Genomic DNA, 22483 nt, shown 5'->3' with positions numbered 1-22483 from the left:
AAAACTATAGAGACAAAACGGATGGGGAACAGATTAGAGGCCACCAGGTGTGGGGATGAGTGTTATGCATTTAGTTTTTGACCCAGCCATTGCACTCTTGGAATTGACCCTAGAGATACACCTGTAACAATAAGAAAATGTCTATGTATGCAAGATGCACTTTGTAGCACCTGTAAGTAATTGCAAAACATATAAAGCAATCTAAATGGTCAGACACAGGAGAATGGTTTAATAAAGTAGAACACATTCACACATTGGCATTTTTTACAGCTGTAAATAAGAATGAGGAAGACTTCTATAAACCAAGATGAAGTGAGTTCTAGCGTATCTTAAGTGAAAAAAAAAAAAAGGAAATGTACAAAAGACTATCTGTGGCATACTACATTTTGTCAAGAAAAAAGGAAAATAAAATATATATGCAGTTGTTCATTTCTGCAGGAAAAAATACAGTGAGTGAACCAAAAACAAATGACATTGTCTAGCTACAAAAGGTGGGTGGAAAAGAGAAAAGGATGGAAAGATGAGGATGAATAGAAGAGATATATATATAGCAGAGGGATACTTCTCTTAGAATACTTGATAGTTCTGACTTAAAAAACCATTGTAATGTTCATCATACTGAAAAAAAAAAAAAAATTAAAGCCAACAAGGATGGAGGTGGACAACAAAACAAAATACAAATAGAAACAAATCTATTTCAAATGAGTAACATTCTCACACCCAGCTGGATAAACAGAGAAAAACAAAAAACAAAACCCAAACAACCCAAATAACTTTTGAACATATACTCTCAGGCTAAAAACAAAAAGTACTGCAAATGAATCCTAAACTATAGTTATCAGGTTAGTAATTTTCCAAAACTATGTGTATTCTAGGATTGAGCAAATATTTAAAATGTATTGAGGATAGGTTTTTCATTGTCAAAAAAGGGGTAGACAATAAACTCTGTGGTATTATATTCAGATTGGAGTTTCAATATGAATTCAAGGTTTTATTATGTGTATCTATATGTACATACATATGCACACACACATAAATATATGCTCACATACATATACACATATATACCTTGTAGCACTATCTGCTGATGTATTTAAAGACAGTGACATTGCAGTAGCAACAAGCACACCTAGTGTCCAGATCTTGGTTTCTATATTCTATTCTCCAGTAAAAGAAACCAGCGCTCAGTGGACAAATGATGATTCTAGTGCTGGGGCAGGTGAGCCAGGATTATCTTGTTTCATGTGCCAGAGTGCAAAGAGGTAGTGCTCAAAGCAAAAAGTGACTCCTATTGGCCAAATCTAAAACAATCATCACAGTACATGAGAAAAATAATGAATTTTAACCTAAAATAAGAATCCATGAGGCTACATTGATAGAAATAAGTGACTAAATGAGAAAAAAAAAAATTTCTTCCCCTCCCCTTTATTAGAATTCCAATTAATAAATATAGAAGGAACAATGGAATTACCATTTGACAATCATTGTAGTGATATATGGGAGCTTTGGTGGCATAGTGGCTAAAGCATTCGACTGCTAACCAGAACATTGGGGTTCAAATCCACCAGCCACTCCTCGGAAGATCGAGCAATCCACTTCTGTAGTGATAGAGCCTTGGAAACCAAAGGAGGGGTCCCTATGAGTTGGATCCAACTCGATGGCAGTGAGTTTGATCTGGTTTGGTTTTATAGTGATACATATTTCAGGTAAAAAGCATCAATAGATGATCAAGTATAAAGAGAAATAAGGATTTATTTAGTGTCAAAGTATCTCCACAAGATATTTATCCAATTCAAAGGGGAAAATTATAAATTGATAGTGGAAAAACATGGCAGACATAACCTGAACCAAGTGACCAAGGTTAATATAACCAGCAACAGCAAAAATAGGCATCATGTACCTCCTGATTTGGTACACGAGAAGGATATACTACCACGCCTGTAGTATTCTTGCCAAAACGATAGAGCCTGAATCTAATTATAAGGAAACGTCAAACAAACCCAAAATGAAAGACAACCTACAAAGTAACTGGCTGTACTCTTTAAAATATCAAGGTCAAGACAGACAGACTAAGGAACTGTTTCAGATTAAGGAAGACTAAAAAGACTTGACAATTAAATACAACATGATTCTGGGCTAGATCCTAGAATGGCAAACATTTGTGTTTTTGTTTATTTTGCTACAAAAGACATTAGTGGGATAAACAGCAAAATGTCAAAAGTCTATAGCTTAATTAATAGCACGGATGTGTTAATTTCCTGATTTTGATAACTGTGCTGTGGTTGTATACACAATATACACTGAGGTACTTAGGGATAAAGGGACATTTAGTTTGGAACTTACTGTCAAATGTTTTAATAAAAAGAATTAATAATATCCATATGGGTGGAGAAATGAGATAAAGCAAATGTGGTAAAACTGAAAATCAGGGGATATATGTGAAGAGTGTTTCACTGTCATTCATAAGGTTTTCACTGGCCAACAACAGGTAAAGTGTATACAGGAATTCTTATATAACTTCTCTGCAAGTCTGAATTTGTTTCAAACAAACACTTCAAAAAGTTTATTAAAGATTTCTACAAAGAATTTCAGTTGCCACACAATGTTGGATGATATGACATAGCTAGCTCCTACTGGGCATCCAATAAAAAATGTAGGGGGACAAAACTGAAAAATAATTACTGATTATATCCAACAGAAATAAATCTGATATAATGTTCAATGGAAGACAGAAACAAAAGTAGACACTAAGTGATTCCATTTATATAAGGGACAAAAGTATGTGTATATGTAATGCTCATACAAGTTAGGAGGGAGTACTCATTTAAAAGGGGTATGACTGAACCTTATGGAGTGCTAGAAATATTCCACATCATGATATAAATTAGTAACTGCATTGGTATATACATATGTTAAAACACAATGACTTCTACTCTAATGATTTAAGCAGCAGAGTACATAAACAAATCCACAACAATACACACAATAATTAGACAATAACAACAGCAAAAATGGTGTATGGTATAGTGTGGTAGCTAAGTCTGTATGTCAACTTGGCTGGGCCTCGTTGAGTGGCTGGACAGCTGGATGTAGTTTTCCTCAAGATGAGACTGGTAATCAACTCCATGTTCTACTGTGAGAAGCTCAGTAGCTGCCTTAGGGAAGTGGTCTGCTTTCTGTATATAAGGAGAAGTTTTGGGGAACGGTCTCTCGCTTATGGCATGCTTGAACCCTGCATGTAGCCATGTCGTTGTTCAGCAGCCTGCCATGCTCTGCTGACCCTGGGACCTTCAATGGACTTGAATTAATGGCCTGTCGTGTGGTTTGGTAACATCAGGACTGTGCCTTTTTACTCACCAACCTTGGGCTTGTCAGTTTCAGCAGCCAGTAGCTGTCTGAGTGAAGAAAAGCCTCTAGCTCCAGTGGGCTGGGAGTAGGAGGCACAGCTGAAGCCCAAGGTTGAGGGGATTACACCCAGCCCCTAGAGCCTGGCACTCTGAACTTGGACTTAATGCCTCCAAACTATAAGAGAATAAACTCCTGTTTGTTCAGTCATCCCAGTTGTGGAATATTTCTTGTCAGAGCAGCACTACATAACCAAAACAGGTAGTTTAACTCTGCTAAAAGCAGCAACTGTGAAAACTGAAAAGCAGAAAGAGACCAGAGAAAAATAATAATTTAAATAGTGGGTCATTCTCAATTGAAACAAAAAGTTAATTATGTACAAAAACCCATTTGAATTAGAAGTATTAAGATATTCCAACCAAAATTGGGTTGTACTTTTAAAAGGTGTTACACATACCTTAAATTTCTCAAGATTTCTAATTTCACCTAAAAGATGTTTTATTTCACCATTCTTCTGCTCCAACATGGCAAACAACCGTTCCTGCTGCTCAAATTCAGTTTGAGACCCTTTCATTTGTAGCAATGTGGCAATCTGTAACTAAAATTAAAAAGAAAAAAAAAAAAAAATCCTCCAATAAAAACCAGTGGGACCATATAGTTGGTAGAATTCATATTTTGAGCTCATTTTAGAAACCAGTTTAATAATTTTTCAACATTTACATCAACAAATTTTGTCATAGGCCTATGACACAGAAGTATTTATTCTGACTATTGATAAGTGATATCCTATGCCTATAACATTTGTGCTTATGCTCAAATTAATTTAACAGCTGCGGTTTAGAAATAGGTCACTTAATGGATAGGTAGGGTGGCTAAATGCTGTCTACTCTTATATATTCTTTTTAAGGTTCTGATGGGGTTTCTCAAAATTTTAACTGACTTCAGTAGTATTAAGTAGAGGAAATTATTAAGCTACTCAATTCATAATTATGAGATTCACAAATGACAAAAATGGAAAGAGAAAACAAAAGGCAACCTAAGGATATAATAATATTTATGTTATGTGCCGTCGAGTCAGCCCTGACTCATAGTGACCTCTCCTTGGTTTCCGAGGCAGTAGCACTACGGAAGTAGGATTGCCCAACCTTCCTTCCGAGGAGTGGCTGGTGGGTTTGAACCGCCAGCCTCCTGGTTAGTAGTCAAGCGCCTTAGCCACTATGCTACCAGAGCTCCCATATAATAATAATATACCATGTTATAATATACCATGTTTTATTTTTTAGAGCATCAATCAACTCACCTAATTACTACCACCAATAACCTGGAGTTGCATAGCAATTGGAAGGAAGCTAACCAAACCCACTGCCACTGACTCAATTCTGAATCACAGTGATACTACAGGACAGAATAGAATTGCCCCATGGGATTTCCAACGCTGTAATCTTCACAGAAGTAGACTGCCCTATCTTTCCCCCGAGGCACAGATGGTGGGTTAGAATTGCCATCTTTTCAGGTTAGTAGCCTAGGTCTTAACCACTATTCCACCACTTCTGGAAGGAAGCTAACTACAATCTAAATCTAGCATTCCTTTATGTCTTCAGAAGTTTCTGAAGTCCTAAAGAGCATCAGTTAGTTTAAGTATTATTTTGAGTAAAGCCAAAGATGTGAGGTTGCAGGTGCATTTAAGAGGAAGAGAGAAAGGTAACTGCTAACACTTAATGTATATCCTTCTTCAGATTGGAGGCACATTTTGCCTAAGAAGATTCAGAATGCTACTAGTCTCTAAAGATAGTTTGGAACATCCTGGGAACACTGGGAGATAAGAGTAGCAGCCCAGTAAATGCTGAAATGAAACAAAGAATAGCTGTGAGAAAATTTGCTTAACAGTCAACCCCAGAAAGGGGAAAGAGTATCAGTAAATTAGGCAGCACACTCTGGAAATCTTTAGTAAAAAAGCCCACAGCAACTGTTTTTATTAAGCACTTAGTTACATGCCAGGCCCCATATAAGCATTTTTCTATACTCTCATTTAATTCTAAGGCAATTCTAAGAGTCATGTTCTATTATCTTCATTTTACACATAAGATAATCGATGTACTGAAAAACTTGTCCAATGTCATACAGCTAACAGCTAACAGAATTAGGATTCAATCTCAAGTTCATTTAACTCCAAAGCTTAACATCGAAACTTTCTCATTTCTTTGATAAGTACCATAATCCTGGATAAAAGTAAAGAAGGCTTTGCAGGTTTCTAGTTTCATCTGAGGTAACTTTTGTATGGAGCACAAAAGATCAAGGAATAGTATTATAGACTGATACAATACTGGAATCTTTCTAACTCCTGCAAGTTTGTTTTTCTCTTATCTCCTGCTTGACTAGAATGATGACCAGCAAAGCTGGTGGGTTTGAACCACTGACTTTTTGTTAGTAACCAAATAAATGGCTTAACCACTACACCATTAGAGCTCCATATATATATATACATACCTGATATACTTGGCAACCCAAGGAGGGGTCACTATGAGTCGGATCTGACTCGACGGCACATAACAACAACAACACACACACACATATAGGAATGTATGTATGTGCATGTGTGTGTCTATATATATATGCGTGTCTATATATGTATATGCATGTATACACACATACATATACATACATACATATCTATCAATCAATCACTGGTTGCTTAATAAACTATCAATAAATCATTATTCCAAGATTAATGTTTAAAAATTTAATTTTTAATAATAAAATTTTGCTCAATTAAAAATACATATGTATGTAACTATGTGGTTCTAGAAATAATTCCATGTAAGTATAGTCCTTAGAGGAGAAGATGGTTTCTTTGATATATTTTTGCACGTAATATAAAATAGGGCTTAGTAAACCTTTGATGGCAATAATTCTATACCTTCATTCTTTGCATCTGTTCTCTATTAAACGTATTCTGTTTCTTTAGAGACTGATACTTGACTTTCATACTGATAAGCTGGCGTTCCACTGCTGCCCTTCGATCTTCCACCTAGAAAATATTAACACATTTAACTGTTCTTATTGTAAATGAAATGTCAATGCATTCATTAAATATTTCTAAGTACCTCTGCAAACAAAGAATTGCCTTTACTACTGGGGTCCAAGGCTTGCTGGAGTGCCTGGTCCAATTGCACTTGAAGATCTTGATTTGCTACACGAGCTTTCTAAATTTAAAAGAGAACAATGTAACCAATAGAGATTAGATTAGCAAGAAAACAACTTATTAAAAAGTAGAAAAGATGATGTTACTATAACCACAATACCTCTAAGGCATTGTAGTAAGACACTGCTTCTTTTTCTCGCTCCTGTTTTTCTTTTTTAAGTCGGTCTATTTGACGTAGTAAGTTATTACTAAGAAGTTCTTGTTGTTCTTGTCTGTACTGTAGTTCATTCACTTCTTCTTTGAGGGTAGTCTATTGGACAGATATTGAAAAAAGAGAGTAGTCTCTTGAATACTTTCACCTAGCAGTTGCTCAGTTTCTCCATCAATGGTGGTCACACTCAAACCTAAAAGTACAAAACTAGTCGATGGTTAAGAGGTGCATAACAAAATAATACAAATGACTGAAATTTTCAGCAAGGAACAAAATAAAAGGCTCTAGAGACCACCTTTTTCCCCTAGGAAAATAAAGGCTTTAATTTTTATTAATCTGAGCCTGCAATGATAAAAATAACCTTCATATGAATTTCAATTTCCACTGCATCAACATTTTATATTGAGTTTTTATGGCATAGGATCAGAATAAATGTCTCTAAATTTCTTCCAGAGATTTTATTACTTTAAAGGTAATCTTTGCCTTACATAATTATGTAACCTAAAAGTATTACTATGCATAATGTAATCCATCTAAAAACTCTGTAAAACATTTTTAATTACTCAGATCAAAGTTAGGCCAAAAATAGTTCTGCCTTAAAACTATCTCATAAGAATTACTGTACAAACATTTTAAGAATATGCAAAAAAAGGAAAAAACCAACAAAGCCATCCATAAAAATTACCTTCACACTTTCCATTTCAGTCAACTCAATTTGAAGACCCAGCATCTCTGAAGACATACTTTCATGTACACGTTCAGACATTATCCGCATTTCCTCTGCTTTACAAGAAAGGAGCTCCTTTTGATGATCCACTTTGTGCTTCAGCTGCTTTTCATTAAGCCTAGCTTCATCTAATTCAGCTTTCAGTTTTTCTAACTAAATAAGTAAAAAAAAAAAAAAAAAAAAAAATCACTCTTACGAATCAAAAGATTATTGAGAGTCATCAAAATATACAATTGCAGTACAAAATGTTCTGATATCTGCAGGATAACTGCTTTTGAAGAGTCAAGCTAAACAAATTTTTTTACTATCCTTTGAAAAATATCACAGTTTCTAAATCTTGGGAAACTGAGAATATATCGCTTAAAGGGAACAAAAAGTATAGCAGAGGAGTGAAGCTTTAGGGTCAGACCTAGGTTTGAATCCTTCTTTGGGGAAGTTCCTTAACCTAAGCTTCATTCTTCACAAGTAAAACAGGTAACTAAATGATGGTACCTACCATCATTTAGAACTCTGGTAGCATAGTGCCTAAGGTGTCTGACTGCTAATCAGAAGGTTGGTGGTTCAAACCCGCCAGCCACTCCATGGAAGGAAGATTGGACACTATTTCTGTAAACATTTACTGCCTCAGAAACCCAAAGGGTGTCGCTATGAGTCAGAATTGACTCGATGGCAGTGAGTTTGGTTTTGGTTTCACCATTACTGGGTAATTGTGAGGCTCAAATGAAATCTGAGGGATAAAACATTCAGCACAGTGCCTAGCGTTCACTACATGGTAACTGTCACAAAAAAAAAAAAAAAAAGCTATCTTGATGTCTAAGGTCATTATCATTTATAATGAAAGATGTTCACTAGGGTCTCAACAGCTCTTAGAACACACTGTTATTTGTTTCCTATTTAAAAAATAAAAGCCTCTTAGCATGATTTCTTTTCCATTTTGACAGTATGAAAATAAAAATTCCAACTGAATGATCTATGAAGAAACACAGCCATCTTTCTGCAAAACACCCCTGATTGATCAAGACATACTGCGTGATGAGGCACTGGGGTTTTCTATTTGGCCAAGGCAAGGTATCTTTTGGACTCCTTGTTGTTGTTTGTTGTTATGTGCCTTTGAGTTGGACCCGACTTATAGTGACTCCTCCTTGGGTTTCCGAGGCAGTATCACTATGGAAGTAGATTGCCCCATCTTCCTTCCGAGGAGTGGCTGGTGGGTTTGAACCGCCAGCCTTCTGGTTAGCAGTCAAGGGCCTTAGCCACTATGCTACCAGAGCTCCTTTTGGAGTCCTTGGGTGGTACAAATAGTTAAGAACTTGTGGTGTAGTAAACTACATGGTATGGCTTTTCTAGCCATAGTCTTTGTAACTCCCACACTTTGCTGTGAGTAACTGAGTAGCTGCTTGTTAAGATCATCCACCTGGAGCAACATAAAGCAATCTTCTGGGAAGTTCACTCTTTTTCAGGTGTGTAGAACTCTGATGTTGGGATTGGTTGCTTTTGGCCACTCTGCCAGGCTCAAAAGGAGCCCTCCTAGACCTCTGGCTAAGAGATGTACTTGCTGAGAGATGTGAGAGAGATGTGCTGCTGAGAGAGAGAGAGACATGAGAGAGACACACTGCTGAAAGACAGACATGTTACTGAGAGAGGCTGAGAGAGACAACCAGTTGAGAGACTGAGCACATTCCTGAACTTGAATTATAGCCTATTGCTTCCCTAATAAACCCCATAATCTGTGAGTTCTGTGTGGCTACTGCAGCGAATTATCAAACCTAGCAGAGAAGTGGTGGGTGCTGTGGGAGGAAGAGGTGGTGACAAGGTCAGTAAGAGGGTTGGAGGCGAGCATGTCTGGCCTCATAAGAACAGGCCTTGGGCTGCTGCTGGTGATTCTATCTTCCTCTTGTGTAGTTAGAGGAAGTCAGAAGATGCTGCCTCCATGCCCCTTTAGTAGAACTACTGACTGAAAGGGTGGTGACTTGAACCCACTCACTGGCACCTCAGAAGAGGCCTGTCAATCTGCTTCCAAAAAGGTCACAGTCTTGAAAATCCTATGGAGCATAGCTCTACTCTGAGACACACGTAGTTACTAGGAGTTAGGATCAACTCTGGTAGCATAGTGCCTAAGCACTTGACTGCTAACCAGAAGGCTGGTGGTTCAAACCCACCAGCCACTCCTTGGAAGGAAGGTTGGGCAATCCTACTTCCATAGTGATACTGCCTCGGAAACCCAAGGAGGGGTCGCTATGAGTCAGGGCCGACTCGACGGCAAATAACAACAACGACAACAAGGATCAACTTGTGATAGCCACTAACAACAACAGGCATCTTTTAAGAGACAGTGACATGACTTGTTTCATAAACATACAAATAATTCATATAAGTAATCAGAGTAGGCAGCCAGTATATGAAGGGATTTAAGAACATCAACAAGACAAAATATTTTTTGACTGTTTCCTCTACCAAAAAAGCCATTTCTATAAATGGCCTTTCCACAGTTCCTGAATATTTCCATTATTACTCTTTTTTTTATTAGGTAATGAAAGTTACAGATAAAATGGACAATATCATCCAGGAAAAAAACATAAGGTATCATTATGAGTCATTAGTGTCACAACTGAGATTAGTTGCAGACAAACTAGATTACTATACACCTTAGTGATATGCATGATGATTTTAAGTATTACACAAAACTATATTTTCAAGTTAAGTTTATTTTACTTGATATCTGGAAAAATTATAACTATTTCAAATATGTAATTTCACTGACTTCATTACTTACAATGAGACAATATTTCAAGAAGTGGGTTAATTTAAGGAGAAAATAATTAATAATATGGGTGGTACACATATGGGAAAATCTTACAAGAGGATACAAAAAACTGAAAAACAGACTTTGGAGAAAGACAAAGGTCAGGCAATTTTCGCTAGAGAGGGGTCTTGAAAGTTCAGAGCATCACCTCTGTGTAAAGAGGAGCCATGATAAAAGGTCTATTGTTGTTGTTATATGCCGTCGACTGTAGAGTCCTTAAAAGTTAACTGAAGGCACTGGGTAGTTGAGGGTGGCAAATGGGAATGGATAATCATTGTATACTTTGTATTTATGCTTGAAATGTAGCTACTATAATGTGTCTTTGGATTAAGCACAAGGATTAAGTAACATGTTTTGTAGTCTCTCTCACTGCCTCAGTTCAAATTCTGGCTAGCAATTTTTAGCTCTGTAATTTTGGCCAGTTTCCTCAATCTGTCCAAACATTGGTTTTCTTATCTGTATCTGGAGATAATAATGGCACCTCCCTTACAATGTTGTTCTGAGAATCATGTATTAGTTTATCTTCAATAAAGAAATTATAAAGTATCTTTTCTAATTTATAGGAGCTCTGGTGGTGTAGTGCCTAAGGCATATTTGACTGCTAATAAGAAGGCTGGCGGTTCAAACCCACCAGCCACTCCTAGAAAAGAAGGTTAGATAACCTACTTCCATAGTGATACCGCCTTGGAAACCCAAGGAGGGGTCGCTATGAGTCAGATCCGACTAGATGGCAGTGCGTCGTGTTGCAATTGCTGGTGGCATAGTGTCTAAGGCATCTGACTACTAACCAGAAAGCTGGTTAGCCACTCTTCAGAAGGAAGACTGGGCAATCTACTTTGGTAGAGATACCACCTCAGAAACCCAAGGAGGGATCCCTATGAGTTGAATTGACTTGATGGCAGTGAGTTTGGGTCTTTTTTTTTTTTTTTTGTATTCTAATTTACACTCTTAGTTTATGAGAAACTATTGGTTTCTTTTGGTAATTGCAAAGCATGCAGTAGCTGCAATAGAGGGCAGGGGACTGGTCTTTCTGTAAAGGGACAGCTTTACTATGTAATATAAGCAAAAAGGCCTTGCTGGTCACTACCCATGATTGTGAAACTAACATTCCATCACAAATATCCAGCTACCAAAATTAGATAATTACATTCAATTAGTGGAATATTATTTATATAAGTCACTAGGTAAACTCCAAGGAGCTCTGGTGGTTAAAGCATTTGGCTGCTAACCTAAAGGTCTGTGGTTCCATCCCACCAGCTGCTCGGTGGGAGAAAGATGAGGCAGTCTGCTTCCATCAAGATTTATAGCCTTGGGAACCCTATGGGGCAATTCTACTCTGTCCTATAAGGTCACTATGAGTCAGAATACACTCAATGGCAGTGGGTTTGGTTTTTGGTTTGGGGAAACTCCTGTTTTCAGTGTTCCCACCCCCCAACTTTACGATAATAGAGTATTTCACCTTAGTTATTTTGTACAGGTGATATTCACAAATTTCTTTATCATCCCAAATTTACAGACAGGTGCATAAACACAGAACACTTTTGCTCTAAAATACATAGACATCCAAACCTTATTTTTCAGTTCATTCACTTCCTGCCCATGGCGTCTGCTGAGCTGTTCTTCTAATTTCTCCAAGTGTATTTTTTGTTGTTGTTTAACAGCTTCACATTCAGAGCTCAAGCTTTCTAACATTCGGCTCTTGAGTTCAACTTCTCTTTGAAGAGTGTATTTTTCCTGTTCATAATTCTGAAAACAGATTCAATTACAATTGAACTATATAAATATAGCTTAAAGCCATCACATACAAGAGGATCTTACATATAAGCATTTCTCCCCTTTATTCTTAGTTTCACATATTTGCTAATATGGAAGTAACAAGCATACATTCAACATGGAATGACTTTACAGCTAATCAGTCTTAATAACGTCCTGAAGAGAAGCTAAATTCCATGCTAAGAATATAATAATTGCTTCTATACTCTCTCAAGGAAGTAAAAAGTGCTCAATGGCATGTCAATGTATTAACTAATCTTTACTGGGTGAGGGGGGGAGATTTAATATATTTCAGAATATAGATCTGAAAAATGTTCACAAAATGACTTCTAGAATGAATACTGTGCTGAGACAAAAGGAGAGGTCTTTTGCTTACCGACAGGGAAGATTAAAGATAAAAACTGTTTTATTCCAAACTCCATTAACAAGCTTTAAAAAAAATAAGGAAAACAAAAGAACTGAAACATTCATATTCTCCCCAAATATTATACTCTATTTTAGGTGAAAGTTAACACAGAAAATCAGGTTTCCATCTAACAAATTTTATACAAATTGTTCCATGACCCTGGTAGAACTTTCACAATGTGTCACCATTCTAATTATTTCCATTCTGTTTGCTTTGTTTCCACCCATCTAGCTTCTCTGCCTTTCCTTGCCTTTTCATTTTTGTTTTTGGGTAAATGTTGACAGTTTGTGTTGTTGATAGTTTAAGGGTGATACTGTTTTATATGCCAATCTATTATTTGGCTGAAAGATAACCACTGGGAGTGGCTTCAGTTCCAAGTTCAAAGGGTGTCTTGGGGGTTCCTGTAGTCTCTACAGTTCATTAAGTCTGGGGTTGTTTAGGAATTTGAACTTGGTCTAAATTTTTCTCCCATTCTACTCAGGATCTTCCATTGTGTTCCCAGCCAGAAAGGTCAGTATTGGTACTTGGGCACCATCTAGCTCTTCTGGTCTCAGGCTAGAAGAGGCTGTGGTTCATGTGGGCTATTAGACCTGTGAACTAGTTTCCTCTTTGAGCTTTTGGTTTCCTTCATTCTCTTTTGCTCCTGATAAGTAGAGACCAACAGTTGTATTATAGATAATGGCTTGCAAGCTTTTAAGACCCCAGATGCTATTCATCAAGCTAGGATGCAGAACATTATCTTTACAAACTACAGTTTGCCAATTGCACCATGAGACTATGGTCCAAGCCTTTTAACTTACTAAACAAATCCTGCGAGGCACTGGGATATATCTAGGAAGTTTCCATGATGGTGGCCCCTTTGTGCTTCATTATAAAAGTGAATATATATACAGCACACTCAAACATGTATATACATACACCTACAGATACACCTATACGAACACATGCACACACATGTACTCACATATGCCTTCTTATGTCTATATAAGCATCTAACTATTTATCTTTTCTTGGCTTTAGTTTATCTACCTAAGGAGCTCTGGTGGTGCAGTGCTTAAGGTATTTGACTGCTAACCAAAAGATTGGTGGTTCAAACCTACCAGGTGCTCCTTAGAAGGAAGATGGGACAATCTACTTCTGTAAAAATACACTGCCTTAGAAATCCAATGGAGGTCTCTTTGAGTCAGAATTGACTCAATAGCAGTGAGTACGGTTTGGTTTTATCCATCCTATGCATCTACAGGAGCTCTGGTAGCATAGTGCCTAAGGCACTTGACTACTAACCAGAAGGCTGACAGTTCAAACCCACCAGCCACTCCTTAGAAGGAAGGTTGGGCAATCTACTTCCATAGTGATACTGCCTCAGAAACCCAAGGAGAGGTCAGGTCGCAATGAGTCAGGTATGACTCAATGGCACATAAGAACAACATGTATCTACACTAATATTTTTTGGTAGTCATTAATATTATTCCAAAACTGTATGTGTTACGGCATTTACTGAAACTGTCACTTATTCCTATGTACTTCTTAATATCTTCATTTACCTTGGTCAAGTTGTGCAGACTTCCATCTAGATGGTTGCATCTACCATCTAGAAAGCAATTCCCCTTCTTCCCCCTCCCAGACTTGGTAACCATCAAACAGCATTGCTGTGTATATACTTGTTCTTGACTTCTTATAAAATGAGACCACACAATGATGGTCCTTTTGTGAGTGACTCATTTTACTTAGCATAAGGTCCTATAGATTCAACCATGTTAAAAGATGTTTTGTGGACTCTTTATTCTTTAGAGTTGTGTAGTATTCCATTGTATGTGTGTACCATAATCTGTTTATCTATTCATCTGCCTATGGACACTTAAGTTGCCTCTATCTTTTTGCTTTTGTGAATAATGCTGTAATGAACACAGGTGTGCATATGACTATTATTGTCACTGCTCTTATGTTGGTAGGATATGTATGTAAATGTGGAATTGCTGGATCATAAGGTATGTCTTAGGGTATGTCTGGGAGCTCTCGTAGCATAGTGCCTAAGGCACTTGACTGCTAATCAGAAGGCTGGCGGTTCAAACCCACCAGCCACTCCTTGGAAAGAAGATGGGGCAATCTACTTCCGTAGTGATACTGCCTCAGAAACCAAAGGAGGGGTCGCTATGAGTTGGGTCTGACTCGATGGTACATAACAACAACAACAAGGTATGTCTAGTTCTAGCTTTTTGAGAAAGCGCCAGACTGTTTCCATAGTGGCTGTATGCTTTTACTATCATACCAGCAGTGTATAAGAGTTCCAACCTCTCTACAACCTTGCTATCATTAGTTTTATGTTTGTTTTTTTATCAGTACCATTTTGCAGGAGTTAAGACAGCTTCTCACTGTAGTTTTGATTTGCATCATCTGCCAATTTGAGTACTGTGGTATATAGGGTCGCTACAAGTCAGATTCAACTCAATGGCATTAGGTGGTGGTAGTGGCTTGTGTGCTGCTGTGCTGCTGGATGCTATGCCACTGGTATTTCAAATACCAGCGGGGCCACCCGTAGCGGACAAGTTTCAACAGAGCTTTTAGCTAAGATAGACTAGGAAGAAGGATGTGGAAAAAACTGGCCATTAAAACCTTATGAATAGCAGTGAAACACTGTTTCATACAGTGTCAGAAGACACTCTCAGGTTGAAAGGCACTCAAAATACAACTGGGGAAAAGCTGCCTACTCAAAGCAGAGTCAACCTTAATGATGTGGATGGGATAAAGCTTTCAGGACCTTCATTTGCTGATGTGGCATGACTCAAAATGAGAAGAAACAGCTGCAAACATACATTAATAACTGAAATGAAGAATACATGAAATATCAATTGAGGAAAATTCGAAGTGGTCAAAAATGAAATAGAATGCACAAAGATCAATACTGTAGGCATCAGTGAGCTGAAATGGATTGGTATTGGCCATTTTGAATTGGACAATCATATGGTTTACGATGCCGGGAATGACAAATTCAAGAAGAATGGTGTCACATTCATCATCAAAAAAGAACATTTCAAAATTTATACTGAAGTATAATGTTGTCAGTGATAGGATAACATCCATATGCTTACATGGAACATGACTTAATAGCTAATACTACTATTCATTAAAATTTACGCACCAACTACTAATGTGAATTGTATATACCTTCCATAAATATATATACATACCCATATTTGTACTCATTCCAAAGACAGGTGATCCCAAAGAATATGGAAATTATCGAATATCATTAATATCACATGTAAGTAAAATCTTACTGAAGATAATTAAAAAACAGTTGTAGCAGTACATCGCTAAAGAACTTCCAGAGGGGCAAATTGGATTCAGAAGATGACATGGAACAAGGGATATAACTGCGGATGACAAATAGATCTTGGCTCAAAGCCAAGAATTCCAGAAAGATGCTTTTATTGACTATGCAAAAGCATTTGATTATGTGGATCATAACAAATTGAGAAGAATGGGATTTCCAGAACAATTGATTGTACCCATGAGGAACCTGTACATAGACCAGGAGGCCGTCATTCGAACAGAGCAAGGAGACACTGCATGGTTAAAAACCAAGAAGGGAGTGCATCAGGGTTGTATCCTTTCACCATACTTATTCAATCTATATGCTGAGCAAATAATCCAAGAAGCTGGACTATGTGAAGAAGAATGTGGCATCAATATTACAGGAAGAATCATTAACAAACTGTGATATGCTGATGACACAACTTTGCTTGTTGAAAGTGAGGATGACTTGAAGCATTTACTGATAAAGATTCAAGAATACAGTCTGCAGTATGGATTACATCTCAATATAAAGAAAAGAAAAATCCTCACAACTGGACCTATAAGCAGTATCACAAATGGAGAAAAGACTGAAGTTGTCAAAGACTTCATAATGCTTGGTTCTACAACCAATACCAATGGAAGCAGCAGTCAAGACATCAGACAATGTATACCACTGGGCAAGTAGGTTGCAAAAGACCTCTTTCAAGTGCTGAGGAGCAGAGATGTTTCCTTGAGGACTAAGGTGTGCCTGACACAAGCCATGATGTTTTCAATTGCCTCATATGCATGTGAGAGCTGGACAATGAATAAAGAAGACTGAAGAAAAGTTGCTGCTTTTGAGTTGTGGTGCTGGCAAAGAATGCTAAAAGTATCATGGACTACTAAAAGAACTAACAAATAAGTCCTGGAAAAAATGCAGCCAGAATGCTCCTTGGAAGCGAGAATGGCCAGACTTCATCTCACCTACTTTGGTCACACTGTCAGAAGGGATCATTCCCTGGAGAAGGATGTCATGCTTGGTAAGGTGGAGGGTTGATGAAAGTGGGGAAGGCCCTCAATGAGATGGATTGACACAGTGGCTGCGGTGATGGGCTCAAGGATAGCAGGGATCATGGAGCTGGCATGGGACCAGGTGGTGTTTCATTCTGCTGTGCATAGGATGACTAGGAGTTGGAAACGACTCGACAGCATCTAACAACAACAACTAATGCCAAAGATGAAGACATTGAAGACTGTTACCAAATTCTGTAGTCTGAAATTGACCCAACAGTCTGAAATTGACCAGTCAAGATGCATTGAAAATTACTGGTGACTAGAATGCAAAAGTTGGAAACAAACAGCACTGGTAGTTGGAAAATATAGTCCTGGTGACAGAAATGACACCAGAGATGACATGATAAAATTTTGCAAGACCAATGACTTCCTTATCGCAAATACCTTTCTCAACAACATAAATGGCAACTATATATGTGGACCTTGCCAAATGGAATACACAGGAATCTAATTGACTACAACTGTGGAAAGAGATAATGGAGCAGCTCAATATCATCAGTCAAAACGAGTCTAGGGGCTGACTGTAGAAAAGACCACCAATTACTTATATGCAACTTAAGCTGAAGCTCAAGAAAATTAAAACAAGTTCACAAGAGCCAAGATACAACCTTGAGTATATCACCTCTGCATTTAGAAACTATCTGAAAATTAGATTTGATGCACTGAACACCAATGATCAGTGACCGGACGAGTTGTGGGATGACATCAAGAACATCAGCATGAAGAAAGCAAAAGTTCATTAAGAAGACAGGAAAGAAAGAAAAGACCAAAATGGATGTCAGAAGATCTGAAATTTGCTCTTGAATGGAGAGTGGCTGAAGCGAGCTGAAGAAATAATTAAGTAAAAGATCTGGACAGAAGATTTCAAAGGGTGGTTGGAGAAGACAAAGTAAAGTATTATGAAATGTGCAAAGACCTGGAATTAGAAAACCAAAACGGAAGAACATGCTTATTATTTCTCAAGCTGAAAGTACAAAAAAAAAAAAAAATCCAAAAACTCAAGCCTTGAGTTGCAATATTGAAGGATTTTATGGATAAAATATTGAAAAATGCAGGAAGCATCAAAAGAAGATGGAAGGAATACACAGTTGCAGTACCAAAAAGAACTGTTTAATGTTCAACCATTTCAGAAGGTAGCATACTAAGAACCAATGGTATGGCACGAAGAAGTCAAAGCTGCACTGAAGGAATTGGCAAAAAACAAGGCTCCAGGAATTGATGGAATATCCTTTGAGATGTTTTAACAAATATATGCAATGCTGGATGGGAGCTCTGGTAGCATAGTGCCTAAGGCACTTGACTGCTAACCAGGAGGCTGGTGGTTCAAATCCACCAGCTACTCCTTGGAAAGAAGGTTGGGCAATCTACTTCCATAGTGATACTGCCTCGGAAACCTAAGGAGGGGTCACTATGAGTCAGGTTCGACTCGACGGCACATAGCAACAGCAACAACAACATGCAATGCTGGAGGCACTCACTTGTTTATGTCAAGAAATTTGGAAGACAGCTAGTTGGCCAATTGATTGGAAGAGATGCATATTTGTGCCCATTCCAAAGGAAGGTGATCTAACAGAATGAAGAAATTATCAAATAAAATCATTACTATCACAAGCAAGTAAAATTTTGCTAAAGATAATTCAAAAACAGTTGCCACAGGATATTGATAGGGAAGTATTAGAAATCCAAACTGGATTCAGAAGAGGATGTAGGATGAGGGTTATCACTGCTAATGTCTGATGGATTTTGGCTGAAAGCAAAGAATACCAGAAAGATGTTAACCTGTTTTATTGACTATGCAAAGGCATTCAACTGCTTGGATAAGAACAAATTATGCATAACATTACAAAGAATGAGAATCTCAAGACACTTAATTGTGCTCATGAGGAGCACAATTAGAACAAGAGGTAGTTGTTCAAACAGAACAAGGGGATACTACATGGTTTAAAGTCAGGATAAGAGTGTATCAGGTTGTATCCTTTCACCACATTTATCCAATATGCATGCTGAGCAAACAATCTGAGAAGGAGGGTTATAAGAAGAAGAATGCAGCATCAGGACTGGAAGAAGACCCATTAACCTGCGATATGCAGATGATAGCACCTTTCTTACTGAAAGTGAAGATAACTTGAAACACTTACTGATGAAGATCAAAGATTATAGACTTCACCATGGATTGTACCTCCACATAAAGAAAACAAAAATCCAACTGGACCAATAAGCAACATCATGATAAATGGGGAAAAGAGAAAAGATTGACATTGTCAAGAATTTCATTACAGTTGGATCCACAATCAATGCCCATGGAAGGAGCAGTCAAAAAATCAAATGACTTACTGCATTGGGCAAAAGTGTTGCAAAAGTCCTCTCTAAAGTGTTAAAAAGCAAAGACGTCACTCTGAAGATTAAAGTCCTCTTTTCTTTTCAAAAGCCTCATATGCATGTGAAAGATGGAAAATGAGTAAGGAAGACTGCACAGGAACTGATGCCTTTGCATGATGGAGTTAGTGAATAATAGTGAATATATCATGGAGGATCAGAAGAATGAACAAATCTGTCTTGGAAGAAGTACAGCAGGAATGCTCCTTAGAAGTGAGAATGGCCAGACTTAGTCTCTCATACTTTTGGTCATGTTATTAGGAAGGACCAGTCCCTAGAGAAAGACATTATGCTTGGTAAAGTACAGGGTCAGCAAAAAAGGAGAAGACACTCAATGAAATGGATTAATACAGTGGTTGTAACAATGGGCTCAAGCATAACAACAATTGTGAGGATTGTCCAGCACCGGGCAGCATTTCATTCTGTTGTACACAGGGTTGCTATGAGTTGAAACCAACTGGATGGCACCTAGTAAGAACAAAAATGGGTAATGATCACAAGGATCTTTTCATGTGTTTGTTAGCTGCCTGAATGTCCTCTTCGGCACTGTTTATTCATGTTCTTTGCCCATTTATTGATTGCACTGTTTTTTTGTTGTTGAAGTTTTCTATGTATTTTAGAGATTATACTAGTATATTTGTTGCCAAAGATTTTGTCCCAGTCTGTATGTTCTCTTTTTATTCTTTTGGTAAAGTCTTTTGATAAGTATTTCACTCTTAGGCAGTCCCAGTTATCTGTTTTATTTTCTGTTATTCATGTATTTTTAGTTGTGTTTGATAGACTACTTATGCCCAAAATTAGTTTTGTCCTTATGTTCTCTTCAGGAACTTCATAGGTTTACCTTTAGCATTTAGGTCTTTGATCCATTTTTAGTTAGTTTTTGTGTGTTATATGAGGCATGGATCCTGCTTCTTTTTCTGCAAATGGAAATCCAGTTGTGCCAGCTCCACACATTAAAGAGACTTTTCCCCCATTAAATGGATTTTGACCTTTTGTTAAAGATCAACAGATTTCCTTCTGTTTACTTAATTCTATTCCATTGGTTTAGGTGTCAGTCACTGAACCAGTACCAGGCTGTTTTGATTATTGTGGCTATACAGTAAGTTTTAAAATCCAGAAGTGTGAGACCTCTTTCTTTGTTCTTCTTCAATACTGCCTTAGCTATTATTGGGCAACTTTCTTTTCCATATAAAGTTGGAGATTAGTTTTTCCATTTCATTACAGAATGTTATGGGGATTTGGATTGGGAATATATTATATCTATTTATAGCTTTGGGTGGTATAAGTCTTCCAGTCCATGAGCATGGAATGTTTTTCCATTTACGTAGGTCTCTTTTAGTTTCTCACAGTAGTGTTTTATAGTTTTCCTTGTATAAGTCTTTTATGCTCCTGGTTAAGTTTATTTCTAGGTATTCTGTCTTTTGGAGAACTACTATAAACTGTATTGTTTTCTTGGTTACCTTTTCAGCATTCTCATTTGTGTCTATTCTATCTTAAGAGAATGCAAGCAGAATCTCAATTGTTAAACTAGCACTTCAACTGATGAGTTATTTACCAAAACTATGAGTACAGCGTAATTTTATTTTCTAATAGAGATATAACCTTTATTAGGCCTTTAGATCTTGGTCAAGAATAGTAATATATAGAAAAATAAAGGTTTCCATTATTTATTTTTATATGCTATCTTTACAATTTTGAGATCCAATTGTAAATACAAGTTACTGAGTATTTACTAAGTAAGACTGATGTGGTCATTCTTTCAATCAATATTTAATATGTGTGCCAGGCACTAGGGAATACAGTATATGACAAGGTTCTCTCTCATGGAGAGAATTTGGAGATAATTAACACTGAAGTGAATTAAAAGAGAGGGACTGGTGTTAACTTTCTACTATGTAGTCAAGGAAGGTGACATTTAACTAAAATCTAAATGTGGAGGACTAGATCCATGAAGAGTGGGGAATAAAAATGTCAGGAGGTGGCAACTGTTAGTGTAAAGCCTATAACGTGAAACTAATATAGCTAAGGACAAGGGAAAGCGGTTTGAGATGAGGCCAAGTGGCTAGGCAGGGTGAGATCACACAGTGATCTGCAAAGTACAGTAAGTACTCATATTTTATCATAAATATAATCAGAAGCCATTACATGGTTTTTAGCAGGGCTGTGACATAATGTCTTGTCACATGATGTCTTCTTTTTTAATGACTGTTCTGGCTACTGTGTAAAGGATGAAGTGTATGAATTTCAAAAACAGCAGCAGGCAACCTGGTTAGAAGGCTATAGATGATGGTGTTCTAGATTGGAATGGCAGTAGGGTAGATAAATGTTTTGTAGGCCAAGGCCTTAGAACTTGTTGGTGATTAAACATAAGCAGTAAGGGAAAGGAAGATATTGAGTAACACTCCTATAGTTGTACTCAAGCAACCTAGTACATGCTATTCCATTTACTAAATGAACTGAAGAACAGTGTAAGAGATTGTTTGGTTAGTGAACAGGGAATAAAGTATTTCATCTATTTATGTTAAGTCAGCCATTAGTGAGCAGCTGAATAAACAAGTCTGGACTTTTAGGGAAAATAAAAGGCCTTGGTATAGATTTGAATGTCGTAAGTCATTTAGATGTTATTTAACACTATAAAACAAGATGAAGTCATTTAGGAAGAGTATAGACAGACAACAAAATCTAAGATCTATTATGTGGTAAAGAGGGCAAATATAATCTGATTTTCCTAAGTCAGAAGACACTGGTTTGGAAAGAATATTAGGAATCCACTTAATTCATTTTCCTTCATTATGGCTGGGGGCTGGCTGGGAGCGAGATTATAATTGTCAGAATAAAATACAATAGTACTCATAATTGCTAGACAAATCTTTAATAATTAAGCACAAGCTTTTAAACAGAAGAGTACAGAGTCCTACCTCAGTCATGGTCATCATTTCATTACGACACTTATCCAGTTGACTCTGCAGTTCATTCTGGCTCTCTACTAATTGTAAACCATACTGTGCAGCTTTCAATCGCTCTTCTTCAACCACTTTGAGCTTGGATCGAAGATCTGCAATTATATCTGCCTCCATTTTCTTTTCCTCTTTTCAGCCTACTATAAACAAAGGAAATAAAACTACTTAAGCTTAAACAGAAAACTTCATACAATGATATCAATAATAAAATATACCCAATACTACTGTCATATAGGAGCTCTGGTAGCATAGTGCCTAAGGCACTTGACTGCTAACCAGAAGGCTGGCAGTTCAAACCCACCAGTCACTCCTCGGAAGGAAGGTTGGGCAATCCTACTTCCGTAGCGATACTGACTCGGAAACCCAAGGAGGGGTCGCTATGAGTCAGGG

General features: G+C 37.4%; 1 protein-coding gene across 1 annotated transcript in view; it reads right to left on the bottom strand.

Annotated features, from left to right (window-relative positions):
• SPDL1 (spindle apparatus coiled-coil protein 1) overlaps positions 1-22210 on the bottom strand; it is a 41343-nt gene extending 19133 nt beyond the window's left edge. Inside the window, exons 1-7 of the mRNA XM_007939747.2 lie at positions 22052-22210; positions 11798-11974; positions 7384-7578; positions 6648-6797; positions 6450-6548; positions 6263-6373; positions 3803-3943 (exon numbers count right to left, since the gene is read on the bottom strand). Coding sequence (XP_007937938.1) covers positions 3803-3943; positions 6263-6373; positions 6450-6548; positions 6648-6797; positions 7384-7578; positions 11798-11974; positions 22052-22210 — 1032 coding nt within the window. The remainder of the gene's footprint in view (positions 1-3802; positions 3944-6262; positions 6374-6449; positions 6549-6647; positions 6798-7383; positions 7579-11797; positions 11975-22051) is intronic.
• Positions 22211-22483: the final 273 nt, after the last annotated feature.

Source organism: Orycteropus afer, unplaced genomic scaffold (assembly GCF_000298275.1).
Source record: "Orycteropus afer afer isolate SDZICR_OR568_19922 unplaced genomic scaffold, OryAfe1.0 scaffold00062, whole genome shotgun sequence".
In the NCBI taxonomy this organism is placed as follows: Eukaryota; Metazoa; Chordata; class Mammalia; order Tubulidentata; family Orycteropodidae; genus Orycteropus; species Orycteropus afer.
This window is presented reverse-complemented; position numbering and strand designations above follow the sequence as displayed.